An 18348-nucleotide genomic window follows, 5' to 3' on the forward strand; every position below is an offset into this window, starting at 1 on the left:
GGCGGGGAGCGGCGAAACGCCGCCACATGGGCTCTGTGTGTCTTTAAAAGCGGGAGAGGCGGAAGTGATGCTCTCGGGTCCATCTGCGCGGCGAGCGGGAGACGCGCCCCAGCTGGTGCGAGGCCCTGGCAGCGCCGGAGCTGCCGGCTGAGGGGGGGTTACTGCTGTCTGCCTTGGGACACGGCTCGGGAAGGGCTGGGGGGGCCGGTGGCACCGTGCCAGTCCCGCTTCGCCTGGCCTTTCTCGTTCCTCCTCCTCCTCCCCGCTCCCTCCAATGCTTTAAAGTCACATTTCCAGGCCAGACATAGAATTAATCTCTGGGCACTTCACATTGCTGGCAGCGCAAAGCAGGATGTGGGATCTTTTTTTTTTTTCCCCCCTCTCTCTCTCTCTGCGTCTTGGCTGACTTTTTTACCTCTCGAAGAATTTGGAAGGGCCGTGAGATTCCCCCCGCCCCCCTTCGCCTCGGTGCCGTGCAGTTTTTCAGCACGCTGATCACCCTGCTGTGGCTTCACCCTAATAGATTTCATATGCTGACACAGTTGACATCAGTACCAAACTATTTTACATGTGATCTGGTGTATTTCCTGAGGAAATCTGCAAGATATTTATTAAGAACTAATAAAATAAACCTCTCCATGAGCTTTTAGGTAGTTTTCAATTTTTCATGTCTCTCTCGTTTCCTCTTATCAATGAGTTTCTATTTTCTCCCTCCTCTCTGACCATTGCAAAAGGAAACAAAAATAAATGTTTTAAACCGTTTCTGAATGGACACTGGGAATATTTCTGTAGTGATGTATTAGCAAAGTCATATTTTTAGTGCTGTATTGTCAAGACTAAAAATATCCTGCTGCAGTGCATCCTTTTTATAGGGCTTTGTGTGTGTGCGTGTGCGCTGAACGTTGTACGAGTTTGCACCAGCGTGTAAAGGTCTGTCTTTGTACTACGGCAGCGTTGCCTCCCCATCACAGCTGGACTCCATTAGGCCTTGAAAATTAAAGTAATCCTGGTTAAGAAAGGAAAAAAAAAAATTAATCAATCTCGCAGAGGCGCGTTTCCCCAGCTGAGCCTGGATACCTGCGTGGCAGCTCGGCTGCGAGAGGCTCCAGCAGCCCGGGCTTGCGTGGGCCGGCAGCGTGCCACGGGCCCGCGGTTTTGCTGCCGCCGAGGGTGTTCCCGGCCGGGCTGGGAGCAGCGGCTCCGCTTTCCCCGGGCAGAGCGGTGGGGTTAAGGGCGCGGTGGCCAGCCGGGAGGGCCTGGCTGCGGGTCGCAGTCGCCCGGTGGGTTCCTGCGTGGGTTTTGTGCTCGGGGAACCCTTCGGGGCTGTGCTGGGGAGTGGGAGCAGGCTGGATGCTTCATGTTTTCAGAGGAATTTTCTACCTTTCTGCTATTTCTCCCCTTCAATTAACTCTGTTTGTAAGGGAGGTGGGCTGAGAAGCCCCCCCACTCTGTCCCTACATCCCCCCGCTCCGACGGCCGGTCCCCGAGCCGCGACGGGAGGCGGCTCCGTCTCCGCCGCACGTGATCGATGCAGCCATTTCCAGATAGAATTCACGCGCCGGTTCGTGTCCGTAGATCCTCGGCAGAGCGCTGCGGCCGTCGCTTTAGCCCCCCCGGGAACAGCCTTGCGTCACAGGTAGCGGGTGCTGCGAGTGACGGGGGGACCTGACGGCCGTCCCTGCAGCCGTACGCACGGGGACGGGTCGGTATGAACGGATGCGTCTCCCGCTCCAGCGCTGGTTCCCCCTCCGGCAGCTCGTCTCTGAGTCACTCGCTGCTTTGCTCCCGGGCGCTTCGCTTCGCTGTCTGCCGCCGTCTGCAGAGCCGCAGCCCTTCGGCTTCCTGTAGAGCAGTTCAGCGAAAGCAGTAATTAGGGCCCGTAAAAATTTTATTTTATTAGCCAGAAGTGTTGGTGGGTAATTGGCCATAATTTGAACCGAGCCAGATTGGAGATTAATAAAAAAGAAAAATAAAAATCACAGAGATCTTTTTACCAGAAACACCAGGGCCGTTAGTTGCAAACCCGGCCCGAGGCGGGTGGGATGGGCCGGCGGCTGCTGCGGAGAGGGCGGCCGGCAGCGAGCGCCTGGGCTGTACCCGTCCTTGAGGGTGTTTGACACTGGCATGGGAAGAAAGGAAACCTTGTTTTCCAAGAACTCTGCTCTTTCTCAGCTTGATAAGCATTTAAAATAAAAGCTGCACAATTGGAATTGGCAGAGCATCCTCATTCTTTTGTCTGTCTGTTTATTTTTTTCCCCTCATCCCTCGACATGTGTGCTACAGCCCACGGTTACTACACCCCGCGGAACCACAGGCCTGGAGCTCTGCAGGCGCGCGCCGAGCTCTGCCCACCCCCAGCCCGGCTCTTTGAAGCCTGGCAGAGCAGCAGAGATCCGGCCCCGACCCTGGCAGCCTCCTGATGTCCAGGGCACTGAAATATTTGACAAAATGTATGTTTTTCAGCCCCTTTCTGTTCCACTTTTGCTCACAGGGCTGTGCTTGGAGCTGGAGTGGTGGGTTTGGACCCGGGCTGGAACTGCGCTATACGGACCCGCTCGCTTTGGTATTTATAGACTTTGGTTAGAAGAGCTTGAACGTGGCCAGGCGGAGCGGGAGCGGTGTGAGGGGCGATGCCTGCGCCCGGCTGGTGTCGGCGATTGGAGGACGAGCCGCTCCACTCAGGGCGTGGGGCAGAGCCCAGCCCCTGCACGCTTGTCAGCTCGGGTACCGCCGGGTGAATCAGAGCGGGGAGTTACTTCAGGTTACTAGTCCTGGTTGTTGCTTTGGTGTAAGGGATGTGGGGGGCGTTGTTCCTTCAGGTTAGTAGCGCTTGTTTTTTGCTTGGCAGCCCTGCCTGGAACCTGGTGTAACTGTTTCCCAAAGAATATTTTTGGTTTGAAAACTGAAGGTCAGCAGTTCGCAAGCGCTGCGCTTGCAGCCAGCTCTGTGGTTCGCCGTGTGCCACCGGGCCAGCAGCACTTGAAATCCTGATCGATTGATCTGCAGCTATATGAAACCACGAAGGGTGACTGCCAGTTAAAACTCCCCGTCTCGCCCCATTTTCCCCACCCAAAGTGTCTTTCTGCCCATATCCCCTTTCTTGCTGCCTGTCTCCCTCCCTCCCTTTCGGCTGGGTATTGGAGTTTTTGTCTATCTTTTTCCATCTCTCTGTCTCTTTTCATAACAGTTTTTAATAATGTTTTAGTTAGTTCCAGCCTTTTCCCTCAATGGATCCCATTGGAAAATGCATTTGAAAGGAAACAGTTATACACTTCCCTTCCTTTGAAACTCTGTTGGCACCTTTTCCAGTGCAGTAAACCATACAACATGGATTTTCAAAGTTTCCAAACACAGACATGCTGGCGTTAAATTTATGAAAAAATATTTTATTCGGCTGTATAGTAACTACGAGTCTCTGAGCTGCTGGTCACAGTGAAATCGAAGCTCGCTTTGGAACTGCAACAGGTTTTCAAATCTCTGCAGGAAACGGCGCGGCGCTGGCTCCATGGGAGCCGTACAGCTCCGGGCAGGGGGCAAACGAAAGGGGTGCTGGGGCACCCGGCGCGAGCCCACCGCCCTCGGGCACAGCCTCTCCCTGCAGACGGCCTTGCTGGGAACGGCGCAGCACCGGTAGCGGCGGGGAACTCGCCGGTCATGCCAATCCTATCTCAAAGCACAGGGGAAAAGAGGAATTTGGCATAAAACCGTTATGTCTTATGCTTGTTAATGAATGTAGAAGTTAAGGCTTTTCAGTTGGAGTCCCGTGGCGGGGGGGCTCAGTAGCCGGTGTGAGTGTGTGCGTGCTGCAGCCTGTGCGGGGTTTGGGGACCTGAGGGCTCCGGCTACGTGTAAGTTGTTGGAGCACTGAGATCATATTTTCTAATATGGGGGCTCGGATGTTAAACTTCCTGGAGTGGTTCCTCTGCGTGCTGTGGGTTTGTGCCTGTGGTCTCAGCCCTTCCCGGAGGGAATTGCTCACTCGACACCTGAGAACCTCCCTTTGCGTGGCACTGCCCCCAGCAGATTTCTTTCTGAATTTCCACAGCAGCCCACAGCCCCCGTTTGCCACGAGAGGTGGGGTGGGTGAATCTGGCCGTATCCTCGCGAGGACCCTTGCGAGGGCTCGTTTCCAAACAGAGCGAGAGCCTCGCAGCCTGCGCTCAGCAGCACTTCCACGCGCTCGAGGTGTGGTGTCATGCAGATAAGGCCTCCTGTGATAGACGAGATGATGACGTGGCAAAGAGATCCTGGGCTCAATTTTCCTCTTGTCCTTTTACTTGTAAAATTCCTTTCCCTTCACATGGGAGTTTTCCAGAGAAGTCGCTGATTAAGTGTTATCATCATGCTCGGTGCCGCGTGGAGCGTAGGACGGGCTAGAAGGTTCAGGTCCAAATAAGTGGATAGCATAAACTCCCTGGTTTCTGTCTTAAAGCATCGCGGCTTTGGATGTCTATCTGTGTGGTACCTCTAACACGACAGCTGGCTAAACATGAGCCAGCAGTGTGCCCAGGTGGCCAAGGCAGCCAATGGCATCCTGGCCTCTATCAGGAGTAGTGTGGCCAGCTGGTCTAGGGAAGTGATCGTCCCTCTGTACTCGGCACTGGTGAGGCCGCACCTTGAATCCTGTGTCCAGTTCTGGGCCCTGCACTTCAAGAAAGATGTTGAAGTGTTGGAGCGAGTCCAGAGGAGGGCGACCAAGCTGGGGAAGGGTCTGGAGGGTCTGACCTCTGAGGAACGGCTGAGGGAGCTGGGGGTGTTTAGCCTGGAGAAGAGGAGGCTCAGAGGTGACCTTAGTGCAGTCTACAACTACCTGAAGGGAGGTTGTAACGCAGTGGGAGTCGGCCTCTTCTCCCGGGCAACCAGCGATAGGACAAGAGGACACAGCCTCAAGCTTCGCCAGGGGAGGTTCAGGTTGGACATTAGGAAGCATTTCTTCTCAGCAAGGGTCATTAGCCATTGGAAGGGGCTGCCCAGGGAGGTGGTGGAGTCACCATCTCTGGAGGGGTTTAAGAAAAGCCTGGACATGGCACTTAGTGCCCTGGTCTAGTTGCCATGGTGGTGTCAGGGCAACGGTTGGACTCGATGATCCCAGAGGGCTCTTCCAACCTGGTTGATTCTGTGATTCTGTGAAAATGAGCTTAGGGAAAATAACGTTTTTTCTGGTTTCTTGACTGCACACCTTGCGATGCAGGAGATGGAGTTCTCCTAAAAACATAGTCCTTCAGGAACTGCCGTTGTTCCTGCTCAAAGCAGAGTTGCCCAGCACCTGCAGATTTCACCCCCTCTGTGTCACCGTGGCCAGCCAACAAGCGAGGGACACACAAATACTGACCACGTGCATCAGGAGGGGTTAAGGTGACTTCTGGATCCCCCTGGAAGTTCAGGACCAAGGCAAAGATAGGATCTAGTTGTCCAGTACAGCACTGAGCCGTCTTAACCCCCAAAACATTACCGTGTCCTGCAGCCCTCCGCCTCACCGAACACGTGCGTGGTTCAGCACAGCAGAAAGCTCTGCAGGAGGGTCTCTGCTGACTGTTAATTCTCTGTGTTGCCTGAAACTGGTAACTTGAGGGGAGAAAAAGTAATATGTCTTTAGGACTACCTTATAATGAGTAAGTGTGATGGAGTTAACTTGAAGTTGCATAGATGACTCTAAGTCTGGTGTTCCCGACCGTTGAGTGCTTGTGTAACCATGTCAGTGTGTGTAATTCCCACCGTTTTTAGAAAAACGAGCTCCCCCGTGGAACCAGCCTGGCCTCATCTGGGATCCTCAGCTGGCACCTCAATCTAGATTCCCCGCACAAGCCTCTGCCACGGCAGGAGCGCTGGACGTGCGGGGCCGTTACCCTCCATGCACACGTGGAGAGCAGCCACTGATGGTGCCAGCAGAGCAGCGTGGGGGCCTGGAGAAGGGGCTGCTATGCTATCGCCCACCTTGGGCTGCTTCAGACCCCTTTTCTACCTGCCTTTCCCCCTCCAGTGTCTCACCTGGCTTCGTTTCTTCTTCCCTTGTCTATCCAAGCACGTGAACAGCTGCTGCTTCGGTTGCAGTGGCACGTCTGATAGTGACCGCTCAGGTTTCTGTAGGCCCCCGCCTTGGCACAGCAGGGGTGGGCGGAGGTGGCAGAAGGCATGCCCAGACCCCGCCACCGTCCCCTGCCAAAACTCTGGTTCCTGCTCCGAGGTGTGAAGGTGCTGGGGATTTTGCTGAAATGGGCGAAGAATTTTGAACTTGAGAAGAACAATATATTTTCCCTAACCTCATTCTGGCAAATGGCTGTACCTTTGTAGATGAAATTTTCCCAATAAATTTAGCTTGAAGAAAGCTTTTGGCATGAAGGATCTCAGCCTAAATGGTTAAAGTTTGGCAGAGTTCTTAGGAGCTAAACCCAGGGTCTTATAACGGAAAGTGTTAGGTAAGCTTCGCTGTGGGCACAGCGGCTGGGCTGTGCCGCCCTCGGAGGGCTGTCCCGGTGCTCGGGTGCCACTGCCACCAGCCGCGGCGGCTGGAGGGACGGGGCAGGCGCTGGAGGTGGCCAGGGGCTGGAGCGGGAGGCGAGGAGGAGGTTCAGACCTGCAGGCATCCGATGGGGACCCCGGGGCTTACTGCCTCCCTGGAGTTGTGAGGAGGGGGTGGCACGAGTTTTGCTTTACGTTTTGGCATTTGCTTTGCAAAGTGACCCCCTGGCGCGCAGGTCCCTCGGGGAGCTGTAAAAAGAAGAGCAGCGAAGGAGTGAATGTGCTGAAACGGAAGCTCCGCGCTCCGCTGTTCCTGCCCCATCAAAGGCTGCTTTCTCCGAACGCGCCTGTCTGCAGGGAGCTTTCTCTCATTAACTTTTACTCCAGGCTCGAAGCGCTCACCGAGGTTCACACCAGAGGAGGCATGTTCCGGGCTGTCTGTTCGCGTTCGCTGCCGCAGACGTGCCCACCTCCAGCACGGGGAGAGGGCGGGTGGGAAAGGCTGCCTTTTATTTGCTGCGATTGTCCTGGTAAAATTTCACTCGGGGCTGGAGTAAATCTCTTGGGAAGCCCTGTTCACACCTCCTCCCCCGTTGTAAATAACATCTGACACAATTATGGTTGGGTGCACGCAGCTCCTGGGTGGGATGCTAGTAGCAGCTTGCCGTGCTGCTGTGGAGCGCTGAGCCGGGCTCCCGGGGCAGCCGGGGGAGCGTGGGCTCCTCGCTGGCCCTTTGGGGCGAGGTGCAGGGCTCTGGCTGTGTGGCTGGCTCCTCCAGGAGGGGCTGACAGATCTGTGCAGACAGAGGATGGGCTGTCAGGGGTTTTCTTGCATCAGGCTGCCTTACTGCAGTGCCCCCAACGCCTTTTTGCGTTTCCATCATCCTGATTTTTTCTCCTTTCAGCGCAGCGTTCCCTGTTTCGTCCGGATGCCCTCCGCACATACCGAGCCCTGCTCGCCTTTGGACCCTTTCCCCCTCGCAGCCACCTCTGTCCCACCCTGCTTGTGCATCCTATCCTCATCTGTGAGGCTGGTGAGACCCTGGCCCAGGTTGCCCAGAGCAGCTGTGGCTGCCCCCTCCCTGGCAGTGTTCAAGGCCAGGTTGGATGGGGCTTGGAGCAACCTGGTCTGGTAGAAGGTGTCCCTGCCCGTGGCAGGGGGTTGGAACTAGATGATCTTTAAGGTCCCTTCCAACCCAAACCAGTCTGTGATTCTATAGCAATATTCCCTCTGCAGCAAGAGGCAGCTGGTACCAGGCTGGTCTGGAGCTATATACATGCTGATGAGCTGCCTCCCAGCTTGGAGGGACATACTTTCTTACGAGCTAGCCAGGAGTTAAGTACCTTCGGGTTTGCCAGCCTTTCAGCTGCCAGACAGGTCAAACTCGTGTTGCTGTCAGTTGTTGACAGCAGAACCAGCGGCTCCGGGGATCGCGCAGAGCCTTGAGGCTAGTGAAGCTCTTGCTGTGCCTGTGTCCTAAGTCCTGGTGTCAGCTCGCCTGCGTGGAGCAGCTCTGGTGAAGCCAGTGCTGAGAAATAATAGCTTCTCCGGCGATTCTCCAGGCTTTGCCAGTGTGGGTGAGACTGTGTAGGTGCCTTTACCCCAACTGTGCCGCTCTGTCTGCCTGGGACTGGAGTGTCTCGGTGCAAATGTCACCAGCGAAAGCTGGGACATACGTGGCTCCCCGGGCAGCAGGAGTGTTTCTGACGCTTATGGCGTGATGCACATCCAAAACTGACTCCTGCAGCCTCGCTGGGGCCGGGAGTGCAGAGCAGGATCCTGGCCCTGCCAGCTGGGTCAGGCACCCCAAGCGCGGAGGGAGAGCTCCGAACGCCGCTTAGTGCAAGTGGAAATGGCTTCAATCTGTGTTTTGACTGATGGGTCTTTTCAGGAAATTTCTGAGAATAACATTTCTAAAAATGGCTGCTTCTTTCCACTGATATTTCCTGGAAAAGGCTGCAGTTAATTTTAAACCACTATCCTTTTCCCTTTTCAAGTGGAAATGGCTCTGTGCTTGTCCTCAAGGCTAGTGTCATTCGTTCTGTCCTAGCCTGGGTTGTGTGGTGGGGAGGGACAGTGTGCCACCACCCTGGCCTCCTCTTGCAGGACCCGTTGGCCTTCTAGGGCTGCAGAAATTGGGGTGCTGTGCACACTGTGCACATGCCTGTTTCCTCTGTGGAAATGAATAACCCTCTCTCCCCGAGTCACTGCAAAATTATGTTCTTTGTCGGTGACTCCTGGCCAGTCCTGAGTACGCAAGAAAGTCATCTCTAAAGTCCTTGCCCAGCCTAAAGCTCTGTTTGTCAGGGTCAGGAAGGATATCCTGAACTGGTTATCACACCCCAGGTGCAAGGATCCAGCCCTGTGCGTGGATCCTGGGCTTGGGGGGACGGTCAGAGCCGGAGGTGAGCTCCCAGCAGCACAGAGGTGTTCTGGGCAGGCAGCCCCTTCGTGCTGGGCAGAGCACGGCTTCCCCTGCGGCTCTCGGGCAGGCTTGCTGCTTCGGGTGGGAATATGTCATTAATTTTTATACCTTCCCCTGTAAACCATCGACCCTTTTTATGATGTCATGAGGGATTCCTTAATTTTGCAGCTGCTTCCTGGTTACGTCAGAGAAGAGCCTCCCGTCCTAGAGCCCAGCGCTGCAGTCCAGAACGGCTGGAAACAAATGAAGTGTTGAATATCTAATGGCTTCCACAGGGAGAGCTGCTCCATCCTCCCCAGGCCCCCAGCATTCCTCACCTCCTAGGCCTCCCTCCCTCTCTCCCTCGGACAGGACGGGGTTTCAGCACGGAGCAGAGGGAGCCACGGGCTCCTGGGCAGCCCCGGCTGCTTTGGGATTTGGGTGCTGCTGCGTGTCTGGGTGCTGCGGCTGAGACCCCCCTCCCCAGGGCCTTTGAGGTTGGCACAGGGAGGTGGACTGGGGACATCCACGTTACTCCTGCAATCTGGAGGTCGCTTTGGGAGGGATTCAGCCCTGTGTGCTGCGGGTGGTGGCGTTCAGCTCGGCCGCAGGGCTGTGCCGGGCAGGCTGGGGCTGCCCTTGTGTCTGCTGCCTGCACGTTCTGAGGCGGGGAGCATCTTTCCAGGAAAGCTGCCCATCATTCCCAGGGTATTAGCCAGGGTTGAGCGCGTACCTCCAGCTTCCCAGGCTCTCTCAGGGGCAAATGAGTGCGTGTGTGACTCGCCGGTTCCCAGCGGAGAGCTGGGAGTGCCCGTGACTCACAGGTCCTGTGCGAGGGGGTGTCGGGGAAATGCCCCGCAGCTGTGAGCATCCCCCTCGCTGTGCTGCTTTCCATTCCTGTCGGTGCTGTGCGGTCCCTGCGGCTGGGCTGGCAGCGTGGCTCTCTTTGCCCGCTTCCTGCAGCCGTCCCCGCCGCGGTGGGCTGCCCTGTAGCCCTGCCAACGCTGTGTCTGGCGGAGGGTGACTCAAAGGGAAAGCACTCTCGTGTCTGAGCGATAAGAGAGCAAGCCCATTGCATTCAGGTGGTGTCAGCTTGGAGGTGACCAGCCTCTGTCTTCTTCCCCGCAGGGCAGCAGCCGGCTGCTGAATCAGTTGTCTGTGCCGCCGAGCTGCTGACGCACCAGCCGGGTGCCTCGGGCACGGCTCCCCGCAGCCCCGCGCTCACCGAGCTCCTCCACCTCCCGCGGCCCCTGGCCAGCCCATTGTATCATCCTTGGGATTGTGTCCAGAGCCCCGGTCGGTCGGTTGATTGCCTTCGCGTATGGTCCTTTACCGTGTCACCGGGGAAGGTGGGTTCAGCTGTTGCTCCCCGGGAGCAAAGCACGTCCCTGCTGCTCTCTCTGCCTGCGCTGGGGCCACCTGCTGCCGGCACCGCTCCAGGCTTCCCGGCCCGGAGCCGCGGCTCAGGTTAGGACGGGGCGGCCAACGTGGAAACCGTCTCGCTGGAGTCCTCCCGACCCTTGGCTAGAGCAGTCCAGTTGCCTGAATCAAAGGAATCTGGTCTCCTTTGAGACTCTAACGCTTGTTGGCTGGTCTTGTTTTAACAGTGAAAGCTTCAGCGCTCCTTGTGTTGTGTGAGCTGGGGTGGGTGTAGGAGCATGTCTGCTGCTTGCTTGCAAGCTCAGGGGTGGCTGTGGCTCGCTGCCACTGCTGCCTAGAGCATGCTCGGAGCGGAGCAGCAGGAGCCCTCACTTGCAGCCCCCCTACCCCGTCCCCACGAGTGCCCCCCTGGCCGAGGCCACGTGGCCTGCGCTCGCTCTGCCCTCGTTGTCCCTCGCAGGATTTCCTTCGGCACATGGCACCCGAGCGGCCGCGAGAAGCTTCCTCCGGCCGACCCCTCTCCTGGCGGGCGGCCGGCCCGTGCATCGCCTGCTCTTTTCCCATTCCCGTTTCCTGTGGCTGGTGGCGTTGCCCTAAGAGAGGTTTGGCACTGCTGTTTTGCACACCCTAGTGGGAGAGGGGATGTGTTTATCACTTTTCCTGGAGATTATCTGTTTAAGCACTCTCTGACAGTTACAATAACAAGGGCAGCGCGTTGTGTTTCCCAGCAAAAGGACACTCGCTGCTGAAAGATGTATAGCACTAATTAGAAATACATAACATCCGGCCACATGGCAGCCTTCTCCCGGCCGCTCCATTTCCTGAGCTCAGACGACTTTGACGACAGTTGGTTTATGTTTTCCATGAATATAATGTTCTCAGAGAAACACAAATTTCTCCCCGTTACAAAAGTCCCCGTGCTCTCCGTCTCTCTCTCCCCCCTCCCCACGCACCCTTCGCTCTGCGAAACAGGTAGATTGATGACTGCAGAAAGCCTGGGTCGGATCCTGCTGCCGGCTGGGTCGGAGCAGAGCTCGCAGCCCCTGCGTGGACGCAGCTGAGAGCCCAGGTAGATGCTTGCAGAGGGTGTTGCGGCAGCCGTGCTGGCCAACCCACCCCACTCCCCAGGCTCTCTGCAAAGGAAACTGCCTCCTGGTAAAAAAGCAGCGCTCTTCGTGCAGGCAGTACCCAGCTGGAGAAACAAAACCCTTTCCTATGTGTGCAGAAACAGGAGGACTCTTCTGCAGCTCAGAGGGTTTTCGTGATCTTCAGAAAACCTGCCCATCCCTGGTTCCTGGTTGCTGTCTCTGTGCTTGCAGCCCGATGCTCATCAGCTCCCATTTTTTCCATCCCTCCTCTCGCCCTTGGGCTCTGCTTCAGAGCAGATAGCGTGGGCACCGGTTGGAGGAGTCTGGGTCCCATCTCCAGCTCGCACCAAGCAGCGGTGACTAATACAAGGACATTTGTTCGGAGGTCCCCGCGTGTTGGATGGGAGCAGGGCAGCTGTTCTGCTCAGTCTAACGCAGGTTGGGTGTAAGGGTGGTTCGATGTCGGGGAGGTAGGGAGATGGAGCATGCTCAGGGAGGTGAAATCTTAGAAGGTTTTAGCTGCTGAAGTGAATTCCTATTGAATATGGAAAAACTGCTGCATTTCAGATGTTTATAGCTTGGCCAAGCGTGGACAGATTTCTAGTAGGACAGGAAAACTCTCTGTTAAAAAGGTTATTCTGCAACAACATCTCAGATCCCCTTTCCAGGATTTGCAGTTGCTAGATTAGCTCAAGGAAAAGGTTGTAAGTGTTTTTTCTAACGAGGGTAAGCCTCTATCTTGTTTCCTAGCCTCATTCTCACGAGCAGCCGAACTGTTTTGGCTAAAGATTTCCGGAAGAATTCAGGCTGAGACAGGCACCCAGCATGGAAACTTCAGCTCCGATAGTTAAAGTCGGAGCCAACTGGAAAAAGGGTCTTAGGAGTGGCTGGTGTCAGGCAAGCTTAATAACACGGTGCTCAAAACCCTGCCTGCGAAGGCGAGTGTCAGAGCTCATGTCCCGCTGGCTGGTCTGGAGCCCTGACCCCCCCGGGAGGTTTGCAGAGGGCTGCAGGGCTCTGGGTTATTTTTCAGGTGCAAAAAGACAGATCTTCGCGGCGAATCGAGCCGATGAAGTGTGGGGTAATGCAAAATTACCCAGGCTGCTGTTTCAGGCTCCAAAGTGTTTGGTGACATTCCTGCTTTAAAACACTCTGCCTGCTCCTTCCTAGCCCTGCGCACCTCAGATTGTGGTGCCATAGCTGATGTGAGGCTACATGTGACCGAGACACAGATCCAGCTCGCGAAAGCCCCCAGAAGGTGGGTTTTGGGGGCGGCTCAGCTCCCTGCCGTGGCTGCAGCGTGGCTCCGTGTGTCGGTACAGCAGCACGGCGAGGGTACGGTGTTACCCGGAGCCAGGCGTGGCTGCGAACGCTGCAGCTCCTGAAGCCCTGACCTTAAGCTGTGGTTTAACAAGCAGTTATTTAGGCAGCGGTGCCAGCTTTACCCACCCTTGTCTCCCCCCACACAGCGCCTTTGATGGCGATGGCACAGCTGAAAGGTGACATTTCTAACCCCGATGAGCTGGTTCACAGGGTGGCTGCGCAGGCGAGAGCTGAGAGGTGACGTGGTGACAGGAGCTGTTTGATGCTGGCATTAACAGGGACGTTCGCTTGGTTGCAGGGGGAGAAGGTGGAGGGGGAGCGTGTTGTGGTGGTTGGTGCACAAGCTGGTGGTGCGCTGGATGATGTCCTGCGGAGCATCCCTGCTGTGGCTGCTGGTGGCACAGAGGAGCCACATCTCTGACCACCTCAGGCCCCGTGGCAACTTCTTTTGCGTGTGATTTCTGTCCGTGCTCTGCCTGACCGCCTCCGCCCCATGCCCTGGCTGGGTGTGAGTGCAGGAGGGTTGTCTGATTACAGCCTAATTGGGGTTCCAGGGGAGGAAGTGGAGTGCGGGTTTGTGGCAGCTTTAGCTGATGGGTTGCCATCGGTGCCACCTGAAAATGTCTCTGGCACCAGGCCTTTGGTGCCTGCCTGCGGGGATGGGATGCGGGGTTGCCTGTGGACCTGACACTGTAGTTCTGCTTCCTCTGCACCCACCCGCTGTGTGTCTGCGGAAACAGATCTGGGAATTCCAGGGTTTGCCCTGACCTGGGCAGTCAGGATCTGTCTGCCTGCTCCTGTTGGTCGGTGGCAGCTGGTGTCCCCGGGTTATACTAGTGCTGTTCAGCTGCAGGGGCAGGAATCACCCACGTGTCACTCCAGCCTCCAAGAACATCTCTTCCCATGAAGTTCGTGTCTTAATGCATTGTGCGTTACCAGCAGCACAGACCGTTGCTCAGCTCAGAGGTAATGACACCCACAGAATCACAGAATCAATGAGGTTGGAAGAGCCCTCTGGGATCTTCGAGTCCAACCATTGCCCTGACACCACCATGGCAACTAGACCATGGCACTAAGGGCCATGTCCAGGCTTTTCTTAAACACCTCCAGAGATGGTGACTCCACCACCTCCCTGGGTAGCCCCTTCCAATGGCTAATGACCCTTGCTGAGAAGAAATTCTTCCTAATGTCCAACCTGAACCTCCCCTGGCGAAGCTTGAGGCTGTGTCCTCTTGTCCTATCGCTGGTTGCCTGGGAGAAGAGGCCGACTCCCACTGCGCTACACCCTCCCTTCAGGTAGACTTCAATAAAGTCACCTCTGTGGGCTCCAGAGCAGATTTGTTGCTCCAACCCCCCTTTCAGCATATCTTCTACAAAGTATTTTTCTCTTAGTGCCAGGGGAGGCTCAGACACTTCGTGCTGTGGGCGAGAAACCTTGCTGGGGGTGCCAAGAGCTAGTTTCCTTACTGCCCATCGCTCAAAACACTCGCACAAGTTTCTGTCTCCTCCCAGCTCAGCCAGAGCCGAGGCTCGAGGCTCCCTGCCTCCCCGGGAAAGTGGTGAAAAGGCACAAAGAGAAAGTTTCTTCTGATTTATGGTGCTTTCCTCTTCTGTCCTACAATTAAGCTCTTAAGAGCTTGGCTGGCAAGGCGCTTGTGTACATTCAGGGGTCTTGAATAAGCACCCACCGTGCTCTCACCTGGGCGCCATGTCCTTCCCTGGCAGGTTGTTGGGCTGGAGGAGCCTCCCTGAAATGAGACTCACAAGCTTGGCCGGGGAATGAACTTTCAAGAACCGGGGAGTTTTGTGTAATGTAATGAGCTGACAGCGCCCACGGTAGCTGAGCTGGGACCGTGGGGAACCCACCCTTAAATGTGGGTGTCCTGTTCCTCTGACCTGCACGGCGGGCAGCTCTGCAGGCTGTCCCGGCGCTGAGCATCGCTGCGGTGCGTCGGAGCTCAGCGGCTTTGTGTAAACCGGGTGTGAGCCGGGGGGCACATGGCGTGTAGCGATGCGGGATGTGTGATGGCGCTTGGCTGTGGCGCTCGGTTTGAGCGGGTCGCGGGTGGCTGTACCTGTGACAGCTCACGTGCAAGAAACGTTTTTACTCTTTGAGTGCTTCGTGTTTTATGGGGAATTTGTAGCCTGCAAGAAGAGCTGCTGGTGGCAGTGGGAAGGGCTGAGGCCCTGGTACCCCAAGCCTGGCTGTGACCAAGTGCTGCTCTGGCGCTTGGAGCCGATCTCTGAAATGCATCAGGGCTGTGGCAGTGCGACCCTCAGCATCACAGAAGCCTTTTTTGGAGGGGGAGGACTTAGCTTTTGTACCAGCCCAGTCTGGGGGTGACTGCGAGTCTGGCCTGAGCACAGTGCCCGGAGCCCCTGGGGTGCTGCCCACCCAAAGGGGTGCAGGGGTGCTCGCTGAAATGCCCAGAGCTTTTCACCTGCCCCAGGGACTCGCCAGGCTGAGGTGTGGCAGCGTGGCCACCGTGGTCTTGCCGTGTGCCCGTTTAAGACAGGAGGTGAAGAGAGTGCAGCATCGTGCCCGAGTGCGGGGAAAGACGACTGTGATTTCTTGAACTGGACTGTGGCCAGAGCACTGGGACTAACACTCTTAATTGTGGGAAAGGCTTCATGAAAGAGATTTACTGTCCCAGAGTGGTCACATCTTTAGTTTTATGTTTCCTCCAAAAGCTGACAGCCCCTGTGGTACGGCGCTTCCTACCATTGCTCCGCGGCATCAGCTCAGTCCTGGCTCCGGCAACGCAGCACCCTCGCTTGGCTACCAGGCGCCTTTGGTGCCACCCTGGGTTACCCTTGGTGGTCTCCCCGTTGGGTGCTGAACTCATTGGCAGCTGTAAGAGCTGGTTAAATCAAGCCTACAGATCTTCCTCCTATTTTTTCTAGGTGTGCTTTAGTCTTTTTCTGGTTGTTTTTAACCTCCCACCCCATTGCTCTGAAATAATTTGCACTTAAAAACCCAATGTTTGTTCTCTGTGCCTCAGGCTGGAACGGGGTCTCCATGTCTCGCTTTAATCCTCTTGCCCTTTCCTCAAAATCCCTCGTCTGCCACATCAGGGGAGTTCAGCTTCCAACACCTTCTCCTTGCCCAGGAGGAGCAGACTGGGAGCAGACTGGGAGCTGGGGCTCTGCGGGGGCTCTCCCTCCCCATCCCGGCTGGGGCTTTGCTCGCACGGGCACTGGTTTGGAGTCGGTACCTACATATTTGTGTTCACTGAGCGAATCCTTTGCTTGGCTTGCGGCAGCTTTTCTCACGGGGGCTGCGTGTCTGCAGGGTCGAGGGCTGGAAACCCTGGTCCTGCGATGCCTGCGCAGAGCGAACGCCACGGGCTGGTAGGAAACCCCAGAGCGATGCAGGTGCATCCCGTCCCCCTGGGCAGCAGCTCTGTTTCCCCCTGCAGCGCTTCCCTCCCTCCCTCCAGGCAAGCCCCCAGCTCCCCCCTACATCTCAAGGGAGGATGTGAATTGGGGGCAGAGGGGATTCGGGGGGCAGAGGGGATTTGGGGGGCAGAGGGGATTCGGGGGGCAGAGGCTGCCCGTGGGCAGCCTGGCGTGCCCCACGGGGCTCTCGGCCTCCCTAAACGTAACCCACGCCCAGCTCCAGGCAGTTCCCTCGAGCCAGCTCCCCGCTGCTCTCAGCGGCCTCAGAAGTGGTTTCTGGCTGGGTGTAGATGTGCCGAGGGGATTCGCTCTCGCCCGGAGCCGGCTCTGTTTGGAAGAGCTGTGGTCGTGTGGCATCTCCTTGAGTAACAGCTTCAATTAAGCTCTCTTGACAAGCTGTTGTGTGACTGGTGAACTAATGGGAGGAGCCCCCTCCTCAGCTGCTGAGGTTAAAACTCCAACAGGGACAAAGATCAAACATGCAGCTAATTACCCTTTTAACACTTAAACATACCCCCCTCCTTCGGGGGAAGGCATCAGCTCCAAGCAGCAGCTTCTGTGCTGGGAGCCCTGAGTGCTGGCTCAGCACACGAGGTGATGTCGGGCATGATGTGGGCAGTGTGAGTGGAGCCTCTTCCCACTCCAGAGCGGCTCCTCACCACCTTTTTTCCCCACTACGTGGAGCAGTTGGGTCCAGGACAGGTTTGAGCTGGGGAATCGCCCACCCCTGCAGAGATCCCTGCCCCGTGCGGGATGCAGAAAGCGAGGCTGTGAGGACAAAGCAAGATGGAGTATCTGACCTGGTCCCTGCTGAACCCTCTCTCTGTCTCCTAGAGCACGTCTCTGAAGACTGCCGCTCCGTCATCCAGGAACAGGCCACGGCCCTGGGGCTCTCCATGTTTGCCCTCCTGGTGAGAAGGTGCACCAGCCTGCTGAGGGAGTGCGTGCCAGGTAAGGGGTTACCGGCAGGATCCACACAGCTGCTCGCGAGGCAGCCCTGTGGGGTTCAAACCCTTGTTCCCCTGGTTTGTACACCCCTTCCTCTCTGCTGGGGCCCTTGGGTTCTCCCCACTGTCCCAAGCTCTGCCCAGGTTATGGCTGGATCATCTGGCAGGAAAGCCCCTGATGTGTGCAGAGAGACACGTTTGGAGGAAAGAGATGAATGCAGAGCAGGCTTTCTGCGAGCTGTTGGGAAACATCCCAACGCTGGAACCTCGGGATCCTGTCTCTGTGACTGGGTGCACTGGCACCCCACTGCCCTCAATAAAAGGGATCACAGACGTCCCGGCTTGCCCCCCAGGCCAGCCCGTGTAGGGAGAACAGATCTGTCTTTGCGCTTGCTGTGGGTTGTGGCTGTCACCTTGTGCATCCGCGGGTGGGGTGTTGGGATCCATGTTGTGCATCCCCTGTCCCTGCCTGAGCCCGGCTCCTGGCTGCGGTGAGCTGCCTCAGCTCTCACATCTTGTATTTGCAGTTCAGCCACAAGAGGTGGAGCAGGAGGATAAGGAGGATGACATCAAGGTCTCTGCCTTGCCCCGGGACCTGAAGGAGCTGCTCCCCAGTGTGAAGGTCTGGTCGGACTGGATGCTTGGCCACTCGGACACCTGGAATCCTCCTCCGACCTCTCTCGAGCTCCCCAAACAGTACGTGCATCCTCTGGTCTGTCTTCTGGTATCTGCTCCCTCCCTGGGCTCCTTGTGCCACCTTTGCCTCTCGCTTACGCTTACACCTGGCTGCGGCACTCTGACCTGAGCGCCCAGGAGTCATTCACTGTGCAGGGGATGTTTGGGAGGGGACTTGTCACCCTTGGTGACACAGTGACTTCTTCATTGATGCGTGGGTGGGGGTGAAGTGGCTCTGAGGGGGCCTGGCGGGTGCCTTTTGCTTCCATGTGTTAGAAAATGTCCCGTGAGCTGGATTTTACCTTCTGCTTAGGATGTGCGTCTGCTTTTGTTGGGATACGTCTCCTTTACGTGCTCTGCTGAACGGGCAGGGCCCTCCTCTCTGCACGAGGGAAGGCCATTTCCAGCAGGAGCGTTTCATTGCCTTTTTTTGACTGAATCAGGCCAACCTTGGTCAGGCTGGGCCGGCCTGGAGCAGCTTGGCTTGTTCCTGGAGCTCCAAAAGTTGCCTCCTTTCTTCGTCACAAACAGCGTGTCTCTACCCCTGCGACACACAAAAGGGTTAATTTTCTGAACTGGCCGATTCCAGCCCATTAGTCCATAATGCGGACTAGGCAATTTGCATATTTTTGGACAGAAAATCAAGCGAACGGGCCAAGTATGGAGTATGCG

At 56.6% G+C, this 18348-nt stretch overlaps 1 protein-coding gene across 2 annotated transcripts in view; it reads left to right on the forward strand.

The window, feature by feature from the left end:
- Positions 1 to 18348, forward strand: part of SMG6 (SMG6 nonsense mediated mRNA decay factor) — a 117448-nt gene that overhangs the window by 39110 nt on the left and 59990 nt on the right. For both annotated transcript variants that reach the window (XM_068415993.1, XM_068415994.1), the window contains exons 11-12: positions 16889 to 17005; positions 17529 to 17697. In XM_068415993.1, coding sequence (XP_068272094.1) covers positions 16889 to 17005; positions 17529 to 17697 — 286 coding nt within the window. The remainder of the gene's footprint in view (positions 1 to 16888; positions 17006 to 17528; positions 17698 to 18348) is intronic.

The sequence above is a fragment of the Nyctibius grandis genome, chromosome 18 (genome assembly GCF_013368605.1).
Source record: "Nyctibius grandis isolate bNycGra1 chromosome 18, bNycGra1.pri, whole genome shotgun sequence".
Classification (NCBI taxonomy): domain Eukaryota; kingdom Metazoa; phylum Chordata; class Aves; order Nyctibiiformes; family Nyctibiidae; genus Nyctibius; species Nyctibius grandis.